Raw genomic sequence first — 19,403 nt, forward strand, 5'->3', positions numbered from 1 at the left:
TTAGTACCAATTAACACTAAATACAGCAATAAGCAACTGAAAGGCGACCAGTCAACATTTGCAAAAGTCCTTCCACTGCGTGGGAACACATCACCACATTTTTAGTGACTTTTGATCTGCTTCACTTTTCTGTTAAATTCTGCAGATTATGCAGCAGATAATGGATTACTTGAAAAATATGGCAGATCCATAATGATGGAGAAAATGCTGCAGCTGCAGAATCACATAATTCCAGTGCCCCTGCATATAAGCAACCCTTCGGCCTCAGAGTGTGCCCCACCCTCCTGTAATGCACACTGTAAATGCAGGCATATTGTTAGGCAATGCTATCTCAGAGCATTGAAGCTCCAGCCCTGGTTGAAGTCAGGGGCGTCTAGTAACATAAAACTTTGGTAGGGCGATGCATGGCGCTATGCTGAAAATCTCGCCAAGATGATTATGCAGCCATCAATGGTGGCGGCAGTCCAATCCATGGCTCTCCTCTCCCTGATAGATAAAAGGGAAGAAAGGAGGTTGACTTCTTATACAAATGCAGCAAACCCTGGAGCTGCTCTCGTGCTGAGAGCAGCTCCAGGATTGGTTGGAGCTGACTACCCCAGCCCTCAATTTGAGGCTGGGGGCCTGTGCATGGAATCCCCCACCTGCTTTACAGTGCTTGGTTTGTAGTGTCTAAAGTGTGCATGTTAGAAAAACCGGACTGGAGAGAGGAGTTGGGTGAGGCCAGCCTCCCCTGACCTTGGCATGTTATCTCCCCCTACCGTGGCTACAAAGGAGGGTGCATAATACGCAGTGGTATTGGGTAGGGTGGCTGACGCCTTACACCTTGAGCTTCCTACAGTGGCGTTCAGGACTAACCTCCTGACCGAGGTGCTTCAACCGGCCATGGTCTCTTCGGAGCCCCTGCTGCCATTCAATGAGGCCCTCACGGACATCCTTTTGGGCACTTGGTCCAAGCCCAACACAGGGGCTCCTGTGGATAGGATGATTGCTCGATGCCACTGCCCAGCCCCAGGAGACCCCATTTTCCTCTCCCAACAACCCACCGGAGAGCTTGGTGGTTCAAGCTTCAACTTTCAAGGGCGCATTCTCTACCACACCACCTGATAGGGAATCCAAGAAGCTGGACCATCTTGGGAAGTAAATGTTTTTTCCTCCAGCTTAGGACTGCGGTTGGTCAACACCGTATGTCTTTTGGGACGTTACTCCCATTCTGTGTGGGACACGGTCGCACAGGTGAAGCCACAGTGCCCGGAGGAGGCCTGGGCCATGCTCTCTCGTGCAATTGCCGAAGAGAGAGACTCAGCGAAGTTCACCATACGATGTGGGCTGGACACTGCCCACTCACTGGACTGGACAATTTCAACGCCAGCAGCCCTGAGACGCTATGCCTGGCTGAGGTCCACTGGATTTTGGGGTGATGTCCAAGCTACACTTTTGGACATGCCCTTTGATGGTCGTCGCTTGTTTGGCGACAAAGCAGACAATGCACTCAAGCGCTTTAAGGACTCCAGGGATATGGCCAGGTCCTTGGGCCTCGCTTCTACCTCTTACCCCATGAAGTCTGCTTTTCGCCCCTTTCGTGGATACAGAATGGGTGCCCCGCCACGTTCCGCCCAGAGCCACAGGCCTGCGCGAGCTGTCCAGCCTCTGCGCGGTCGGGGACATGGAACCCACTGTCGTGGGTCTGGGGGCCAGCGGGCAGGCCAGTCCACCAGCGCCCCCTCTGCAGCAGCCTCAAAGCCCTCCTAGTATGACCTTCCAGGGCCACCATTTGCCAAGTGGACGGCAGGATTCGCCATCACCTCCCCCACTGGCTCAACATCACGTCGGACAGGTGGGTTTTACAGATAGTCCTAAGGGGTTACTCCCTCCCCTTTGAGACTACCCCTCCATCCATGCCACCTCTATCCCATCTCATGTCGGAGAATCACTTGGCCCTTCTACACCAGGAAGTTAGGGCTCTCTTAGCCAAGGGAGCCATCAAGCGCATTCCTGCCCCAGAAGTAGGTTGTGGTATTCCCACTACTTTCTGGTGCCCAAGATGGACAAGGGCCTGCGTCCTATCTTGGATCTCAGCAACGTCAACCCTTTCCTCCGGAAGGAGAAGTTCAAAATGTTGACACTGGCTCAGTACCTGTTTTCCCTCGACCCTGGAGACTGGATGGTAGCATTGGACTTGCAGGACGCTTATTTTCACATCCCCGTCCTGCCACCCACTGGCGTTACCTACAGTAGGCCACGAGCACTTTCAGCTTACCGTGCTCCCCTTTGGCCTTACCAGCGCCCCTCGGGTGTTCCCGATGGTGACGGTGGTGATCGCAGTTCATCTGCGCAAATCAGGGGTTCCAGTCTTCCCCTATCTTGACGACTGGCTGTTGAAGGCGGGCTTGCCTCAGGCTGGCGTCTCCCACCTCCAGACTACGGCCGATCTCCTGCAATCGCTGGGGTGCACCGTCAATGTGCCGAAGTCACACCTGATTCCCTCTCAGAAGTTCCTTTTCATCAGAGCGGTTCTGGACACAGTGCGGTTTAGGGCTCATCCTCCCGAGCAACGCGTCTGGGATATTAAGGTTATGATTCCGATCTTTCAGCCTCTATCCCGGGTTTCGGTCAGACTGACCCTGAGGCTACTGAGCTTCATGGCCTCCTGCATCCTGCTGGTGGAGTATGCCAGGTGGCATATGCAGGCTCTGCAGTGGGTCCTGAAGTTATAGTGGGCACAGCATCAGGGGAATCTTTCCGATTGCTTCCAGATCTCAAAGGGCACTGCACATCAATTGCAGGGGTTGTTAATGAACCAGGATTGGGTCAATGGCAGGTCCCTCTCCCTTCCCCAGCCATAGTTCACAGTGGTGACAGATGCATTACTTCTGGGGTGTAGCAACCACATGGGAGAGGCAGAGATCAGAGACCTCTGGTCTCCAGCGGAGTCCGGACTCAACATCAACATTCCGGAGCTCCGGGCGATTCGTCTTGCACTGAAGGCATTCCTTCCTTCTGTCAAAGGAAGAGTAGTGCAGGTCTTCACAGACAACACCACTGCCATGTGGTACTGCAAAAAACATGGTGGGTGGGGTCGTGGACGCTATGTCAGGAGGCACTACATCTCTGGAAGTGGCTGGAACATCAGAGCATGTCCCTGGTGTTTCAACACCTGGCAGGTTCTCTGAATGCCAGGGCGGACGTACTCAGTCGCCGGTGCATGATGGACTAGGAATGGCGTCTTCACTCGGAGGTGGTGCAAGGTCTCTTTCAGTAGTGGGGAGTGCCTTGGTTAGATCTATTCACCACCGAAGAGAAAGCAGAATGTCAGCAGTTCTGTGCATTGGAATGGCGGCACACGCGAGGCGGCGCTTTTCATCACGAGTAGAGTTGCGGACTTCTATACGCCTTTCCGCCTATATCACTTCTGCCCAGAGTGCTGAAGAAGATCAAGCGCGACCGGGCCCAAGTCATCCTTGTGGCCCCGGACTGGACACAAAGAGTCTGGTATCCCGAGCTTCTGCACATGGTCATCGATCCACAGATTAGACTGCCCCTTTGGGAGGATCTTCTGTCGCAGCAGCAGGGGATGGTCCTCCACCTGAACCTGTCCAGCCTCCACCTCCTTGCATGGAGATTGAGCGGCAACAGTTGACTGCTTTCGACCTCCCTCTCGAAGTCTGTAACGTTATTTTGGCAGCCAGGCCTCCCTCCACCAAAACGGTATAGGCTTGTAGATGGAACAAATTTGTGGCATGGTGCGCAGCAAGGCTGTGGATCCCCTTCCTGACCCCCTTTCAGAGGTTCTCCTCTTCATTCTTTCTTTGGCACAGCAGGGCTCTGCTCTGGGCACTCTAAAAGGCTATCTTTCAGCCATTTTGGCATTTGTTCGGCTTCCTGATCAGCCTTCTCTTTTCAAGTCCCCTATTGTAAATCGCCATTACTCACTTGTTTCCTCCCATTCCTTTAGAAATGCCCCAGTGGGACTTGAACTTGGTTCTGACCTACCTTATATGCACTCCCATCGAGCCGCTACATAACTGTCCTCTCAGACTTTTGACACTTAAAACTGCCTTTTTGGTTGCCTTCACCTCTGCTCACAGGGTGAGTGAGTTTCAGGCTCTTTCTTCCAAACCTCTTTCCCTGGCTGTTCATCTGGACAAAGTTGTCCTTCGCACTAGGCCTTCTTTACTTCCCAAAGTGGTTACCTCTTTCCACATAGGACAAACCATCACTTTGCCCACCTTCTTCCCACCCCCGCATCCTTCGAAAGAGAGGCTCCACCGTATGGATCCAAAACGTGCGCCTTCATTCTATCTGGATCACACAAAGCAATTCCAGGTGGATGACCAGCTCTTTGTTGGGTATTTTGGCACCAAGCAAAAGTAGACCGTCTCTCGATGGGTTGTTCTTTGCATCAAAATAGGTTATTCCTTGGCAAAGAAGGAACCTCCAGTGAGACTGCGCCCCCATTCCACCAGGGCGACGGTAGCCACTACTGCTTTGGAACGTGGAGTCCCTCTTCATGACATCTGCCAGGCAGCTACGTGGGCTTCATTGCACACGTTCAACAAACATTACTGTCTGGACAGCCAAGTCCGGAGAGATGGTTTCTTTGGTCGTTCAGTTCTCCAGGACTTTCTGGTGTGAACTTAGTTCGCAGACCCACCTCTGGGGATGATTTTGCTGGAGTATCTATTCTAAGGTGAGGAATCCATAACTAATAGTCTCTTTCAGATGAACAAGTTACTTACCTTCGGTAACAATATATCTGTAAGAGACATATATTAGTTATAGATTCCTCATTGCCCTACCCATCCTCCCCGTTCTGTTTCTGGACCCAGCGTGCAGAGGGGGCATCTAAGTAGATACCGCAACGTCATCTCGGCAACCACGATGCCAATGACGAACGCGGAGTCAACCGTCGCCACCTACCGACACGCAGGGGTACAGCTGAGGAAACAATTCTCCGGATCCAGTCTGACGTCTGAATTCTAAGGTGAGGAATCCATAACTAATATATGTGTCTTTCAGATATATTATTACCGAAGGTAATTAACTTGTTCGTTACATTTCGTTTCTGCAATGTTAAGTTTTGCTTCACTAATGAATAGACTGTTCATATTAGTGCATACCTTTCTCACTAGATAGAGGCCCTCTCCCACTTGTCTGGTGGCGGCTGCAGGGTGAAATGACCTTGGGTTGTATTAGGTGGTGTGAGATGTGAGATTTGAAACCTATGTTTTTTTGTATTTTACTGTCCAGCTGCATTTGCCTGGAAAATTCCACTGTGGGCGTGTTTCAGCCCAGTTTCGAGATTTACATAATGTATCTTTTTGCTTGTCGATTTCAGTCCCTCTGCATCATTCCTAGCGACTGGGCAGACTGGGCTCCGCTCTGACTATATATGAATAAACAGTTATTGATTTGTATTCTCTACTGTTCGACTGACTCTTCATTTGGTATGGAAGGCTGAGAGGTGGTCATTAGTGACCCTGGTGACCCTGAATGGGCGACTTCCTTCAAGACTAAGTGGAGAGCATTCTTCTTGCAGGAGATTAAAGGATTCCCCCGTGCTTTGTGAGTGTGCACTCCAATGCGGTGGGGGAATTTCCTTCCGTCAACATGGTGGAGCACTCAGATGAGGTCTTTGCCTGAGGGCTAGACCCAGAGTGTTCCAGTGCATAATGCCTTGTGAGTTCCTGGTGGCCAGGGGAACTCTGTCTCACCCCCACGCTGAAAGATCACGCCCACAACCTCGACATCATCCTGAACAGTGAATTTTTCATGAAACGTCAGGTCAATCCCATCTCCTCTGCCTGCTTCCACACACTCTGAATGCTTTCTAAGGTTTTCAAGTGGCTCCCAACCAGTACTACGAAAACAGTGTTGCAAGCCCTCATCACCAGCTGACTGGATTAAGGCAATGCACTTTATGCAGGCACCACCACTGAACTCATGAAAAGACTCAAGACTATCCAGAACTCAGCAGCCAGACTGAGCCTCAACCTGCCCAAAAGGACCCACATCACCCAGCAACTGAAACACTTCCACTATTGCCTATTCAAGCATCTGACCTGCACCTACAAAGCCCTCCACTACCATGGACCCGTGTACTTAAACCACCGACTGCAGTTCCACTGACCTCTCAGGAATCTCTGCTCAGCTCATCTAGCCCTCTCACAGATACCATTCATCCGTTGCTGCCACTCCGGAGGATACATCTTTTCCTTCTCCCACCTCGCCACCAAAGCCTGGAACACCCTCCCTCTCCACCTCCGCACCACACCCTCCCTGACCTTCTTCAGGAGCGGACTCAAGACCTGGCTTTTCGACTGAAAATTGCAGCACAGTGCCTGGATTTGTTGCGCTCTACAAGTACGACCTGATTGAGTGGTTGATTTATTGATTGATTCCTGTAAAATATTTTGGAAGGGATTCATTTGATAAGTGTTTCCCTGCCAGCATCCAAGGAGCCATAATCTACCTTTAAACCAACTTTTGGACAAATTATATATTTTCCTTTTGTCTTGAATATTCATTCAATCAGGAGTTTTAAGCGGGCTACTCACCTGTGAGGGTCTTAAGGCGCTCTGGGGAGAGGGGAGCAGCTCTGGTCAGTCAAAGAGCCAGGTCTTGAGAGTCTTCCTGAAGATGTGCAGGGTGGGGGTGCATCTGCTGTCGAACGGGAGCTTGTTCCAGGTCTTGCCCGCTATGTAGGAGAAAGTTCTTCCACCCGTTCTTGCTCTGCAGATGTGCAGGGATTCGGCGAGGGCAAGGTTGGCGAATCAGAGGTTCCTCTTGGGTGCATGGATGGAGATTCTATCATTGAGATATGGGGGTCTTCTCGTCGGGGAGCCAGTGGAGGTCACACAGGTGTTGGGAGATGTGCTTGTGTCGAGGGATGCCGAAGACTAGTCTGTCTGCGGTGTTCTGTATGGTTTGGAGTTTGCGGAGCAGAGACTTGTTGATCCCGGCGTAGAGGGTGTTTCTGTAGTCCAGTCTGCTGGTTATGAGTGCATGGGTGACGGTCTTCCTTGATTCGGGGGATCCATTTGAAGGTCTTTCAGAGGACGCAGAGGGTTTTGAAGCAGGTGGAGGCGACAGAATTGACATGACTGGTCATGGTGAGGGAGGAGTCAAGTATGATGCCCAGGTTTCGGCGTGGCCTGTGGGGTTGGGGGACTGCCAGGGGCAATGGGCCACCAGGTGTTGTCCCATGCAAAGGGGGAGGGTCCAAGGATGAGGACCTCTGTCTTCTCCGAGTTGAACTTCAGGCAGCTGCTGCTCATCCAGGATGTGACGTCCTTCATTCCTTCCTACAAGTTGCATCTGGTGGTGAGGGGCTCCTTGGTGAGGGAGAGGATGAGCTAGGTGTCACCGGCGTAGGATACTATGCTGAGTCCGTGCTGTCTGACGATGGTGGCGAAGGGGGCCATGTAGATGTTGAAGAGTGTGGTGCTTAGCACTGATCCTTGGGGTACCCCGCAGTTGATCTCTGTGGGTTCGGAAAGGAAGGGTGGAAGTCTGATTCTTTGGGTTCTGCCGGTGAGGAAGGAGCAAAGACAGTTGAGGGTGGTTCCCTGTATGCTGGCGTCATGGAGTCTGACGGTGAGTGTGCGGTGGGAGACAGTGTCGAAGGCTGCAGAGAGGTGAAGAAGGATCAGGGCTGCGGTGTGTCCTTGGTCGAGGAATGTGTGGATGTCGTCTGTGGCAGCGAGTAAAGAGGTCTCAGTGCTGTGGTTGCTGTGGAACCCGGATTGGGAGGGGTCGAGGATGGAGTTTTCTTCTATGAATTTCGTTAGTTGGGCATTGACAGTCTTCTCAGTGGCTTTGGCCGTGAAGGGAGGGAGATGGGTCGGTAGTTCTTAAGATCCGTAGGATCTGCTGAGGGCTTCTTGAGTAGGGGTCTGACTTCTGCGCGTTTCCAGTCATCGGGAAAGATGCCGGTTTCTAAGGTGGCATTGATGGTGTGCCGTAGTTCCGGTGTGATGGCAGCGACGGCTCTGTGGAAGGTGTGCAGGGGGTAGGGTTCTGCGGGGGCTCCTGAGTGGATGCCTTTTATAGTCAATGCGGTGTCTTCGGTGGTGACTGGAGTCCAGGAGGAGATGGTGGGCTGGCTGGTGTTGCCGGAGGAGGGGGTGGTTTCGGCATCTGGTGTCTAGTCATTGAAGTTGTCATAGAGGCCCTTGATTTTCAGATGGAAGTAGGTGCCGAGCTTGTAGCAGAGGTCCTGGGAAGGGGTGATGTCCGTGGTTTCGCTGGGGGGTTTGGTGAATTCCTGGATGATGCTGAAGAGCTCCGTAGAGTTGCCGGAGTTGGCGAGGATCTTGTTCTGGATGAAGGTCTTTTTGGTGGATCTGATGCGTTGGTGGTATTCTGGTATTCTGTCATGGCGTTCTAGTAGGTGGAGCGGTCATCCGATGATTTGCTGTTTCTTTTACTTCTTCTCGAGACGTCTGCAGGTGCATCTGGATTCTTGGAGGTTGGCGGTGAACCAGGTGGCCTTTCTGGGGCGCTGTCTGTCGGGGTTACATAGGGGTGCAAGCTCATCTGTTGAGTTCTTTAGCTGTGAGGTTGGCGTCAGTTGAAGTGGGGGAGCAGCGCGGTGGAGGGTGGAGTTGAGCTGCTCCTCGGTGACCTTGCTCCAGTTACTTCGTGGGGGCGGGGTACAGGTTTGGCCGCACTGGGTTTGTCGACGTGGAAGTGCACGCACTAGTGGTCCGTACAGGGGGGTTGCGTAGTATGTCTGAAGTGGATGTTGTTACCTCCTGCGGAGATGGGGTCGAGGGTGTGTCCTGCCTTGTGGCCTGGGAGGTGACGAGTTATTTCAGTCTGAGGTTGGCAAGGTTGTCCAGGGGGGTGGCGGAGTTGGGGTCGCTGAGGTTGTGGAGGTGGAAGTTGACGTCTCCGATGAGCATGTAGTCCATGGAAGGGATGGAGTGAGCCACGATGAGGTCAGCGATGGTAGTGGTAAACATAGTTTGAGGTCCAGGAGTCTGTGAACAAGGGTGCCTCTTAGGGTCATTGTAGGACTGGTCTGGATCTGTAAATAGAGGTGTTCGGTGGCGGGTGGGCTGTCACTCGAGCTGGAGGTCGTGAGTCGGAGGGAGCTCTTGTGTGCATTGGCAAGTCCTCCACCTGGGTGGTTGGGGCGGTCCTTTCTCTGGATCTTGTATTTGTTGGGGATGGTGGTGACAATGTCGGGGACAGAGGTGTAGTTGGTCCAAGTTTCTGTGTAGAAGGCGACGTCTGGCAAGAGGGTGTCGAGGAGGTCCCAGATCTCTACAGCGTACCTGTGCATGGAGCACACGTTGAGGAGGATGCACCTCAGGGCTTCGGTGGTGTTCGCTTCCGGCGTGGGGGCAGCGGCCATGGTGGCGCGGAGGGTGGTGAAGGTTTGACGGCAGTGACGGCAGGAGAACTGTCCATGGGTGGTGTTAGGCGTGGACAGCTGGCAGTTGTTGTTCCTTCTGCGGTTGAGTGAGAGGAAGGTAGCTGAGTTGTAGCTGTGGGTGGTCAGAGATCCAGAGTCTCTGGCTCTGGTTGCCGTCTGACATGGGCGCAGACGGGCTTGCCTATGGCGCGCCAGCACCACCTGGCCGCGGCTGCTATTAAATAGGGAAGGGGGAGAGAAGCGCAGCTGGGAGGCTTGAGCAGGAAACGGCAGTGGGGAGGGGCCGTTGGGGCAGCAGCTGCCGGAAAAGGGCAGTGAAAAAGAGGCAGGGAGGACACAGGAACATAAGAGGAATATAGGTACAATTACAGTAATACAATATAAAGCACACTAACAATACAGTAATACAATATATGGTACAATAACAAGAGACAGAGAACAGAAACCAAAGACAAAAGACCAGAGACAGGGCACAAAGTACAAGGCAGACAAGAAGGCCTCGAACCCCTACCTTGGCAGGGCAGCAGCAGTGGCACACCAGCAGAGCTGCTGGGGGAGAGAGCAAGTCTCTGACCAGGAGGTTCCCCCTGTTGGCCCATTGCAGTAAATTATCTGGAAGGGCCTCTACTTCGTTTCTAGAAAGTTGAGCTGTGTGCTCCTAGGTGAGTGTGAATTTGGCAGCACTCCTTTTATATCACGTTTGGTTAGCCTGATATTGATACAATCATTTTATATTTAGAACTTCGTTTTGACGAGCAGGCTTGCTGTCTAACTAACTGTATAGGACTACCTTCATAGAAAGGTTTTTTCATGCAACTCAAGGTGAGCTTCTGCATAAACTAGGCACCATTTTTAGATAGCACATCAGGTTTGGCACTTCTAACAATTCCCTGCTGTCTTTACACAGGTTGCCATCCCCCACTTCCTGATGAAGACCCTCTCTGATGGTTCTAAGCAACCACGATTACTTGGGTCTCTAATTGTCTGTACTAAGGCCTAATCCCCCATTGGACTTCTAAGAAAACCCTCTAGTTGCCCTTTTTGATGGGGATTGTGTACTCAGTTATACCTGACAGAACAGCATGCAGTCTGTTTGAGCACTGTGAACTTCGACTTTTATTGTGTTTTATGTATCCAGTCACCCTACTTTTTACATGTCACTCTGCACAAGCACTCCTGTCACATTTTGCACATTTGGAACAATCTTCAGTACAATGTTCATTGACAACTTCATGTCTTTGCACCTAATACATGCTTTTTGCAGTAATCTTTCTGGTTGTGTTTCTTCTTTTTTTCTTCTTATGTTGAGTAATGCTTCTGGTTTATCTTTAAGAAATATTATTTTTCCGAATTTACTAAGTTACCAACAGCACTATGTTGATTGTACTAAACAATACCCAGGTCCTAAGGTTCACTTGGTTACACCATTAGATTGTAGTGGGAGGAGAAAAGTTAGGCTCGGAAGGGATCTGAATTTAATAATGACTCCATTCGCATGCGGCAAATGGAAGTGTCCAAAGAGTGGCTATGCACACAAAGATTTACACCCACAAAGACCAAATGCCCAAAAAATGTTTTCTGACTCACAAAATTAAGCAGCGACCCTCACATACAGCAAAGGATCCCCATTAGTCACTCCTCAGGCAGGAGCGGATGGGATATTCTCTGTATCAAGGACACTGGGTGGGGTGGGGGAAGCCCCTCATCTGGTGGACAGTTCTTGTGGGGCACCAGGTCCCACCCCATCTTCAAGTGATGTATGATGTCATCAGGGAATGCTTCTGTGGGGGCTTAAAACACTGCGAGACCAATAGAACTGCCTCTTTGTTCTTTGGCTCATGACTGAGGACAGAGTCTCTGGTTTCACAGACCGCTAAACTGTGGGATGCTTTGGAAAGTTCTTTTGGTCGCACAGCCATTCCGTAGTGGTGGGCATCAATAACCAAAGTGTAGAGTGCCCCTTCGTCCTGGGTCTACTCAAAGCATGAATCCATAGATATCTGGTCTCCAATGTGCATTTTACTGGCAAGCATGTACAGATGGTAAGAGCACTTGCTTGCTGCCCCTCTCGCTCCATGGACTAAGCTGCGTATGAAGTGGAGTGGCAGGCGTATGATGCAACTTTTGACTCACGCAGCAGGAAGGAATAGTTTAGTGCTGCAGGCGGGGTCTTAAAGTTCATGATAAGGCAGAAGGAATGTGGCAAGTCTGTCAGGCTGGTTAGGAAGCAGATGACAGCAATTGCTCTTGTGCTGTCCTTATGGGCACGAGAGACCCTACAAAGGATTGTAGAGTCAGGAAGGCAATAAAAGGATGGCACGTTTCTAATGCGTTTTAAGTCCACTCTGATTATTAAACACGCTCCCTCCTACTTGGGGCTACAACCTCGGAAGTCACTTTTTAGGCAGATGTCCCACTCCTCCAATTACTAAATAAGGCCCACAGTCTTGAAACTATCTGTAACAAGGAAAATACTTTGTAACCCCAATTTAATCTTAAGAGTGTAAAGCAGAAGTGAAGAAGATGTAAGAATGGCTTTCCTAACCTTTTAATTGCTGTAGACCCCCATTGAATCATTACAGGAATGTGGGGACCCTTACTTACCTAGCCTAAGCAATTTGTATTCTTTGAACGTCAAAACAATACACACACAAAAAACAGGCATACACCACACAAATTCTCAAATATTGAAATATTTTGTTTAATTCAAAATCCAATATAGACAAAGCTTTCACTTTTTCAATTTTGCTTCTATATTTGTAAATACTTTATTACTTTTAATGTATTAATTTTTTTTTTTTTTTTTTTTTTTTTGAAACCGTTTATTACATGTTAAAAAAGGTTACAGGTATGGGCCTACAACCATCCGGCCGGCCGCTAGAGTGGCAGAAGCATATGACATACCTACAGTAAGAGTCTCTTGGCGGTGCAGATCGGTAAATCAGGAGATATCAAAGGCGCAGGCCACATAACTCCAAGCCCACAATACGGTTTCCTTTTTTTCGAAACAGAACAACACAAAAAACCACACCCGCAAGGCAACCCGCAATCCAAAGTGACGGCACGTGCTCCTTAAGTGGGGGATCCCAACCAGCAGCCAAACTCTGAAGAGGGGAATGGGAATAGATCAAGGACAGGGGAACCACATGCCCGCGGCTAGGGGAGGGGGTCCGCTAGGGGGACGGAGCTGGTGAGGCGGCCGGTAGCAGTGGCGGCTCACAAATACCCCCGCGATAGGCGTTCCAGGGGCCCCAGATTTTCACCCACGCCCCAGGCTTACCCCTCGCCACATACACTACCTTTTCACGAAACATACACCAATCCATATGTTCTTTCCAGGCCAACACCGCCGGGGCCTCTGGGATCCCCACAATTGAGCAATGTCACGCTTAGCTATCATGTATCCCAGAGTCACCCACCGCTTCTGCGGGACCGAATAGTCATTTGGTTCCCACACATTCAGCAAGCATCTCCTCGCTTCAGGCAACAGCGCGACACGCGTAACCACACGCAGGACCTCATGCACACCACGCCAGAATCGCTCCACCTTTGGGCACTCCCACAGAATATGCATGAAAGTTGCCAAAGCACCACAGCCACGCTTACACAATCCGTCACCAGCAAAGCCCATACGTAGAAGCCTTGGCCCCGTCACGTAAACCCGGTGGAGGATCTTAAGCTGGACGAAGCGAAGGCGAGCCGGGATGGCCACCTCCTTCGGAGAGGCCACCGCGGAGATCCAGTCCTCGTCGTCCAGTTCCAACCCGTCGGCAACCCAGGCCTCGCGGAGACTAGTCAGCAGGCACGATCTGTCGTTGATCAGCTTTTTATATATAAGGGAGATCGTGCTGTCTGGGACATGGCCATCCAGCACTCGGTCCTCCAGGGGGGAAGACTCCGGAATGGACGCGACATCCGGGAAGACGGAGCCCAGCGCATGGCGGACTTGTAAGTACCGAAAGTACTCACTGCCTTGCAGCTGAAACTCCGTCTGCAGCGTCTCAAAAGTTTTGAATCCCCCCCTCGTCCAGAGATCTCCCACTGTGCTGATTCCGATCGTGTCCCACTTCTCGAAGCCCTTCGATGTCCACAGGGAGCCCAACCTCTCAGACGCATATAGCGGTGTCGCCCGGGTCAAACGGTCCTTCCACCCCATCGCTGCATTAGCCGCGTGCCAGACACGCACCATGACACGCGTCGGTCCCGTCAGACGGGAGTCGGGCGCGCCAGAGTAGAGCGCTCGATTGTAGTCGCCACCGGGCAGGAGCATCTTGTCCATTTCAAATGCCGGGTTCAGGGCGGGCCCGTAAAGGCCATGATTAATTGCAGCTAGCTGGGAGGCCCAGTAATACCGTTTAATGTCCGGGAGGGCGACCCCCCCGTCGTACCACGGGAGCGTCAATTTAGCCAGAGCAATACGCGGCCTCCCGTCCCAGAACAGGCGCCGCTGCAGGCTCTCCACCTCACGGAAGTAGCGCGCCGGAACCAAGTCCATAGTATTCTGAAGCGCATACAGAAAGCGCGGCAAGGACATCATCTTAAACAAGGCCGCTCGGCCAAGCGGCGAAAGCGGAAGACGCCGCCAGCGCGCAACGTCCTCCCGCAAGCGCTGGAGGGGGGGCAGCAAGTTCCGCTCGTAGCGGACCTCCGGGTCTAGAGTAATATATATACCCAGGTACCGGAACCCCTGGGAGGCAATCTGGATCGGGCAGTCCCGTGGTAGGGCCGGAGCCTCCCCGGAGAGCACATACACGCAGGATTTCGCCCAGTTGATGACAAGGCCTGAGTTACGACCGAAGGAGCGCAAAACATCAACCAGGACAATCAGCGAGTTGCGCGGGGAGGCGAGATACAAAAGGATATCATCGGCGTAGAGGGACACGCGGTCCTCATGCTCGGGGGTCCAGCGGAGACCACGGATGGAGGGGTGCCACCGCAGCCACTCCGCCAAGGGCTCCAAGGCCAATGCAAACAGGAGCGGTGACAAGGGGCAACCCTGACGCGTGCCCCGCCCCAGCGCGAAGGGGGCCGAGACTCGCCCATTCACCACCACCTGCGCCAATGGGCCCGAATACAACAATTTGACCCAGCTAATGAATCCCGGTCCAAATCCAAATTTCGCCAGCATCGCCCAGATGTATGGCCATTCAAGCGTGTCAAACGCCATGGTGGCGTCTAAGGACGCCAAGATGGCCGGCTCCCGCACAAACGGGACACGCGCGAGCACCCCCTGCAAGCGTCGCAGATTAAGAGCCGTGTTGCGATGGGGTATAAAGCCAGATTGGTCTTGGTGGACCAAATCGCCCACCACGCCAACCAGCCGGTTGGCCAGCACTTTGGCGAGGATTTTGGGCTCCGCGTTCAAGAGCGAGATAGGCCTACAGGATGTAACCCGCTCACGGGGTCTCCCCTCCTTGTGGATCACCACGATTGTGGCCAGACGCTGGTCCGGCGGGAGGGAACCCTGCGAGTGGGCCGCCAGGAACATGGCGCGCAGGTGGGGCGCCAGTACATCCGGTCGTAGCTTGTAGAGCTCGATGGGGATACCATTGGGGCCCATGGCCTTGCCGGATGCGACCGAGCGAATAGCCAGGGCAATTTCGTCCGAGGTGGGAGGAGCGTCCAGCAAATCCCTGTCCTCCACCGTAAGGGAGGGCAGCGCGATGTCCCGAAGCAGGGCATGGGAATCTTCCTCCGAGCAGGGAGAAACCGGGGAGTACACCTCGCGGAAGTAATCCGCGAAGCAGGAGACAATGGCTTCCGGCTCGGTGACAGGCACACCATCCATCCCCTCAATCAAAGGAACCACACGACTCGCTCTCTCCCTCTTGTCCAACCACGCAATCAATTTACCAGCCTTATCACCCACATCATACAGTCGCCCCTGTTGCTCTCTACTGAGGCCCCTGGCCGCCTCCGTGACGAGGGCCCTATAGGCCGCCTGCTTGAGGTGCAGAACTTGCAACTTGGCATCGGTTACCCCGCTCCCCAGGTCACCCTCCAGTTCCGCAATTTCGGCCTCTACCCGGGTTACCTCCTCCCGCTCGCGCCTCCGGGCCTGGGAGATAAAGGAGAGGGCCTCCCCTCTGAGAACTACCTTAAAAGCCTCCCACAGGGAGATGGCCGAAGGGACAGACCCCACATTCTCATCAAAGTATCGCTGTAAGGATTTGATCAAGTCGGCACGAATAGTGGGGTCACGCAAGTACCAAGCATTGATTGGAGCCACCCTGCCCCCCCCCCCCTAGGGAAGACATCGAAATGTAACAGTACCGGGGAGTGATCTGAAATGCCCCGCGCCAGATGGCACACCTCTCCCACCCTCCCAGCATAGGCCGCCGGGACAAGGATGTAATCAAGCCGCGAGAGGCTACCATGGGCACCCGAGTGGAAGGTGTATTGCCGCTGCGCGGGATGCTTTAGTCGCCAGCAATCCACCAGGCCCAGAGTATCTAAAAGGCCGGACAGCCAGGCCTGTGTCCGGGGGAGGTCCCTAGGGGGATGGCGATCCAGAGACCCAGAAACTACCGCATTAAAGTCCCCCCCAACCACCAGCAGGCCACCCGGGAGGTCCAGGAGGAGGCGCCCCAAATCCGCAAATGTAGTAGATTGTAACCCAGGCGGGACGTACACTGATATAAAAACAAACACTCTACCCTCCATTCTACCCACCAGAACAGCGTAGCGTCCCCTCTCATCATGGCGCACCTCATCAATCTCCAACGGGAGCGTGTTCTTAATCATGATACCCACCCCCCGCGAGCCCGAGGTGAAGCCCGAGTGGGCCACCAAACGATAGCCTCGCCGATTCATGGCATGAAAGGAGTTACCTATGAGGTGTGTCTCCTGCAGGAAGATAACATCTGGTGAGATACGTTTCAGGTACTGCAGGACCACACCACGCTTAATCCTGTCCCCCAGGCCGTTAACATTCCATGACAACACAGTCAAATCCCTACCCCCCATCATACGTAGAAGCAATCAGTCGTCCCCCACAGAGCATCTCGAGAGCAACAATACAGTAAAGGGCTTGCCTTGCGGTGCAAACAAACGACACACCCCCCCCACCCCCCCATCCCAACAGAACTCCCCCCTCCCTGCACCCCTGCATGAGCCCAAACAGCCCCCCCAAAGTGCAGTGTGCCTGTCGCCCCATAGATGAAAAACTAACTAGTCCCCCAGAGGAGGAGGGAAGCCCCCAACAGACCCCACACGACCTCCATCGGAGGGGAACATAAACGATCAGTAAATGGTAAAGGAATGTTGTCCAGAGCAAGGCCTAATCTTCACCCCTCAGTTCTGATCCGGCGGGCCCTCCCCGCCAACCGCACCCCCCCCACCCCCTCGGCCCCGATCTCCAGGCAGAGTGTCCAACCAGTCCCCAGCCGCCTCGGGTCGGTCAAAAAAGTGCGTGCGCCCATCCACCTCCACCCTTAGCTTAGCTGGAAAAAGCATTGAGTACTTAAGGTTCAGGTCCCGTAGGCGACGTTTAACTCCGAGAAAACTCAATCTCAGTTTTTGGACCGCCGGAGTAAAGTCTGGGTAGAAATGCACATCCATGTTATCAAGCTTGACCGGTCCCTGTTGCCTGGAGGTCTGCAGGATAGCGTCTCTGTCCCGAAAATTAAAAATCCGGGCAATGAGAGGCCGCGGCGGGGCACCGGCCTTAGGTCTGCCCCCAGAGACCCGGTGAGCACGTTCCACCGCAAAAAGCTTACTCAGCCCCCGGGGCTGAAGATGGGTAAGGATCAATTCTTCCACAAAAAGATCTGCCGCCTCCGCCTCTCGTCCCTCCGGCACTCCCACAATGCGAACGTTATTCCTCCGGGCCCGACCCTCGGAATCCTCCAGTCGCCGGTCCATCAGGGCGCTCACCTGGCCAAGCCGGCGCACCTCATTTTGGAGGGCCACCACGCCCGTCGTGAGGCTCGTTGTGGTGTGGGCCAGGGAATCGACCCGGTCGTTGGTTTTGGACAAGTCAGCCCTCACAAGGCTAACATCCACCAGGACCGAGTCTATCTTTTGCGCTAAGGTGTCGAAGCGCTGGTCCACCGAGGCCTTCATCTCTGCGATGGCGCCCATGACGTCCCGGAGGGTCAGATCCACCGGTTGAGCAGATGCCTCCGTCGGGCCCGCCGGGGATGTGCGCGATGTCTCCGGAGATCCCTTCTGGAGGGTGTAGCGGTCCATACTGTTGGATTGAGGCGCCGGGCCGTGGCGGGTCGTCTTCACCTTCGCCCGGTCGCCATCTTGTTTGGTGGACATGCCTGCTCTCCCACCGTCGTGCCAATCTCCTCGAAAGGGCCGGTAAACCAGTTCACGGGTTCCGGGGGGGGGGAGGGCGACCACTGGGCCGCAGGACGACTCACGGCCGGCGGGTCAGCCGGACACCTGGACAAGGCCACACCAGCGCACCCCGCTCCGCAACCCTACCTCGCTTGAGGGCAAGGAGAGCGCAAAAGCGAAAGTGAAAGCACGGGATACGCGAGTCGCCCAGCCCTGCCCGCCGCTGTTGTTCGCTTTGTCCCCGGATCGCCCCACTACTCCAATCCGGGGGGCCAGCGCGGAGAAGGCCGCAACCTTCAATCGGTGCTCCCACCGGTGTCCGGGGTCCGATTCGAAAAGGAAAGACGGATGGCGCCTCAGCTCGGGTTCACCGATGCAGTCCCCTCAACAAGGACAGGATATAGCCAGGATTAATTCAGGAGGTCGTGGTGGTCCTCGGGAGCCTCGCACCTACGCGGCCATCTTGGTTGCGCGCTAGGCTCCTCCTCAATGTATTAATTTTAATATTATTTAATTCTGTAACACAGTCGTGGACCCCCTGATTAGGCCTTGCAGCCCCCAGGGGTCCTAGGACAACAGTTTAAGAACCACTGGCTTAAGCGATAGCAAATCCATTGTACCACAGAATTAGAACTGTTTAAAGTCTATAAAGTTCTACAGTAAATTGAGCCCTAATCACTAGAATGTTAAAGATCTTCATAGCTTGTTTTCTTGGCATCGCAGTTTGGTTGAGGTCTTATTTCATCTCCCTTCAGAGTGGATGAAGTAAACTGGACCACCTGGAACACCAACCTGGGGATAATCAATGAGGACCCAGGGGAATGCGATGGAATCAAACGTACCCTCAGTGCCACTGTACGCCCTTCCAGAGGTGAGGAAAGAGGGCCATATCTAGGTTTGTTTTTTTGTCCTTTCGAAAAGACTTATTTCATTCTTTCTTGTTCATGCCAATATGTGCCTGAAATTAAATGAAAATGTTTCTCTTTTCTTTTCGGTGTAGTGGTATTGGTGTGATTGCAGGTAGAGCAAGAAGTGGTTCCAAGGAGTCTCCTGACATAAAGCCTAGCTAGCCTCCCTTTATCTCTGCACAAGGAAAAATCTAAAGGCAGAAGCAGTATGGTACAGGTCACCTCTCAAAGATGGCCGCCATTGCATCAACATGCTAGCTTCCCAAGCTGACTCATCATTATCAATTCTACTGTACATTTCACATTTTGCACTGTAATGGTTTTAGCATATAAGGGACCAAATGTGAAAAAGAGCTACTGTAAAACATTCCAAGCTTTAGGTGATACACCTGATAGCAAAAAGTTCCTAATTGCTGTTGGATTTCGTAAAGACATATATAAAGTATATTTATATCATTAATCATGAAGATGGTTTGGCATCATACTGTTGGAAAATTGTGGAGTTTTAATACTGAACATTTACTAGATAGTTTTTTGTTTTTTTAAAAAGAAGTAATTCTATATTATTTTAGATAACACTTGCTACTGTGAATGTAATTTTTTTAAGTTGTGTAATCAGCCTCACCTAGCTCAGAATGTCTTGTGAATACCACCCAAGTCTTAAGATGTTGACTAGACTGAGTTCAATAAAGCTGCAGTACAAAAGGGTTTGTTCTGGATGTCTTTCAATACATTTTTCAGTTCACTCAATCTGCCTTCATTTAAAAAAATATGTTAGGGTGAAAGGGAGGTTAGTGCATCCATAGGCTACCATCTGTTGGGCTAGGTTA

The 19,403-nt window shown here is 52.5% G+C and overlaps 1 protein-coding gene across 4 annotated transcripts in view; it reads left to right on the plus strand.

Moving 5' to 3' along the window:
- The window catches only part of TRPV1 (transient receptor potential cation channel subfamily V member 1), a 460,649-nt gene that overhangs the window by 439,555 nt on the left and 1,691 nt on the right, over positions 1-19,403 (plus strand). For 2 of the 4 annotated variants that reach the window (XM_085649322.1, XM_085649324.1), the window contains exon 15: positions 18,421-18,536. The exons of 1 other annotated variant lie outside the window; for it this stretch is intronic. In XM_085649322.1, the coding sequence (XP_085505448.1) occupies positions 18,421-18,536 (116 nt within the window). Of the gene's footprint in view, positions 1-18,420; positions 18,537-18,665; positions 18,820-19,403 lie in introns of those variants that run through there. One more of the 4 variants, XM_085649325.1, reaches the window with a different exon arrangement.

Source organism: Triturus cristatus, chromosome 3_2, assembly GCF_964204655.1.
Source record: "Triturus cristatus chromosome 3_2, aTriCri1.1, whole genome shotgun sequence".
In the NCBI taxonomy this organism is placed as follows: Eukaryota; Metazoa; Chordata; class Amphibia; order Caudata; family Salamandridae; genus Triturus; species Triturus cristatus.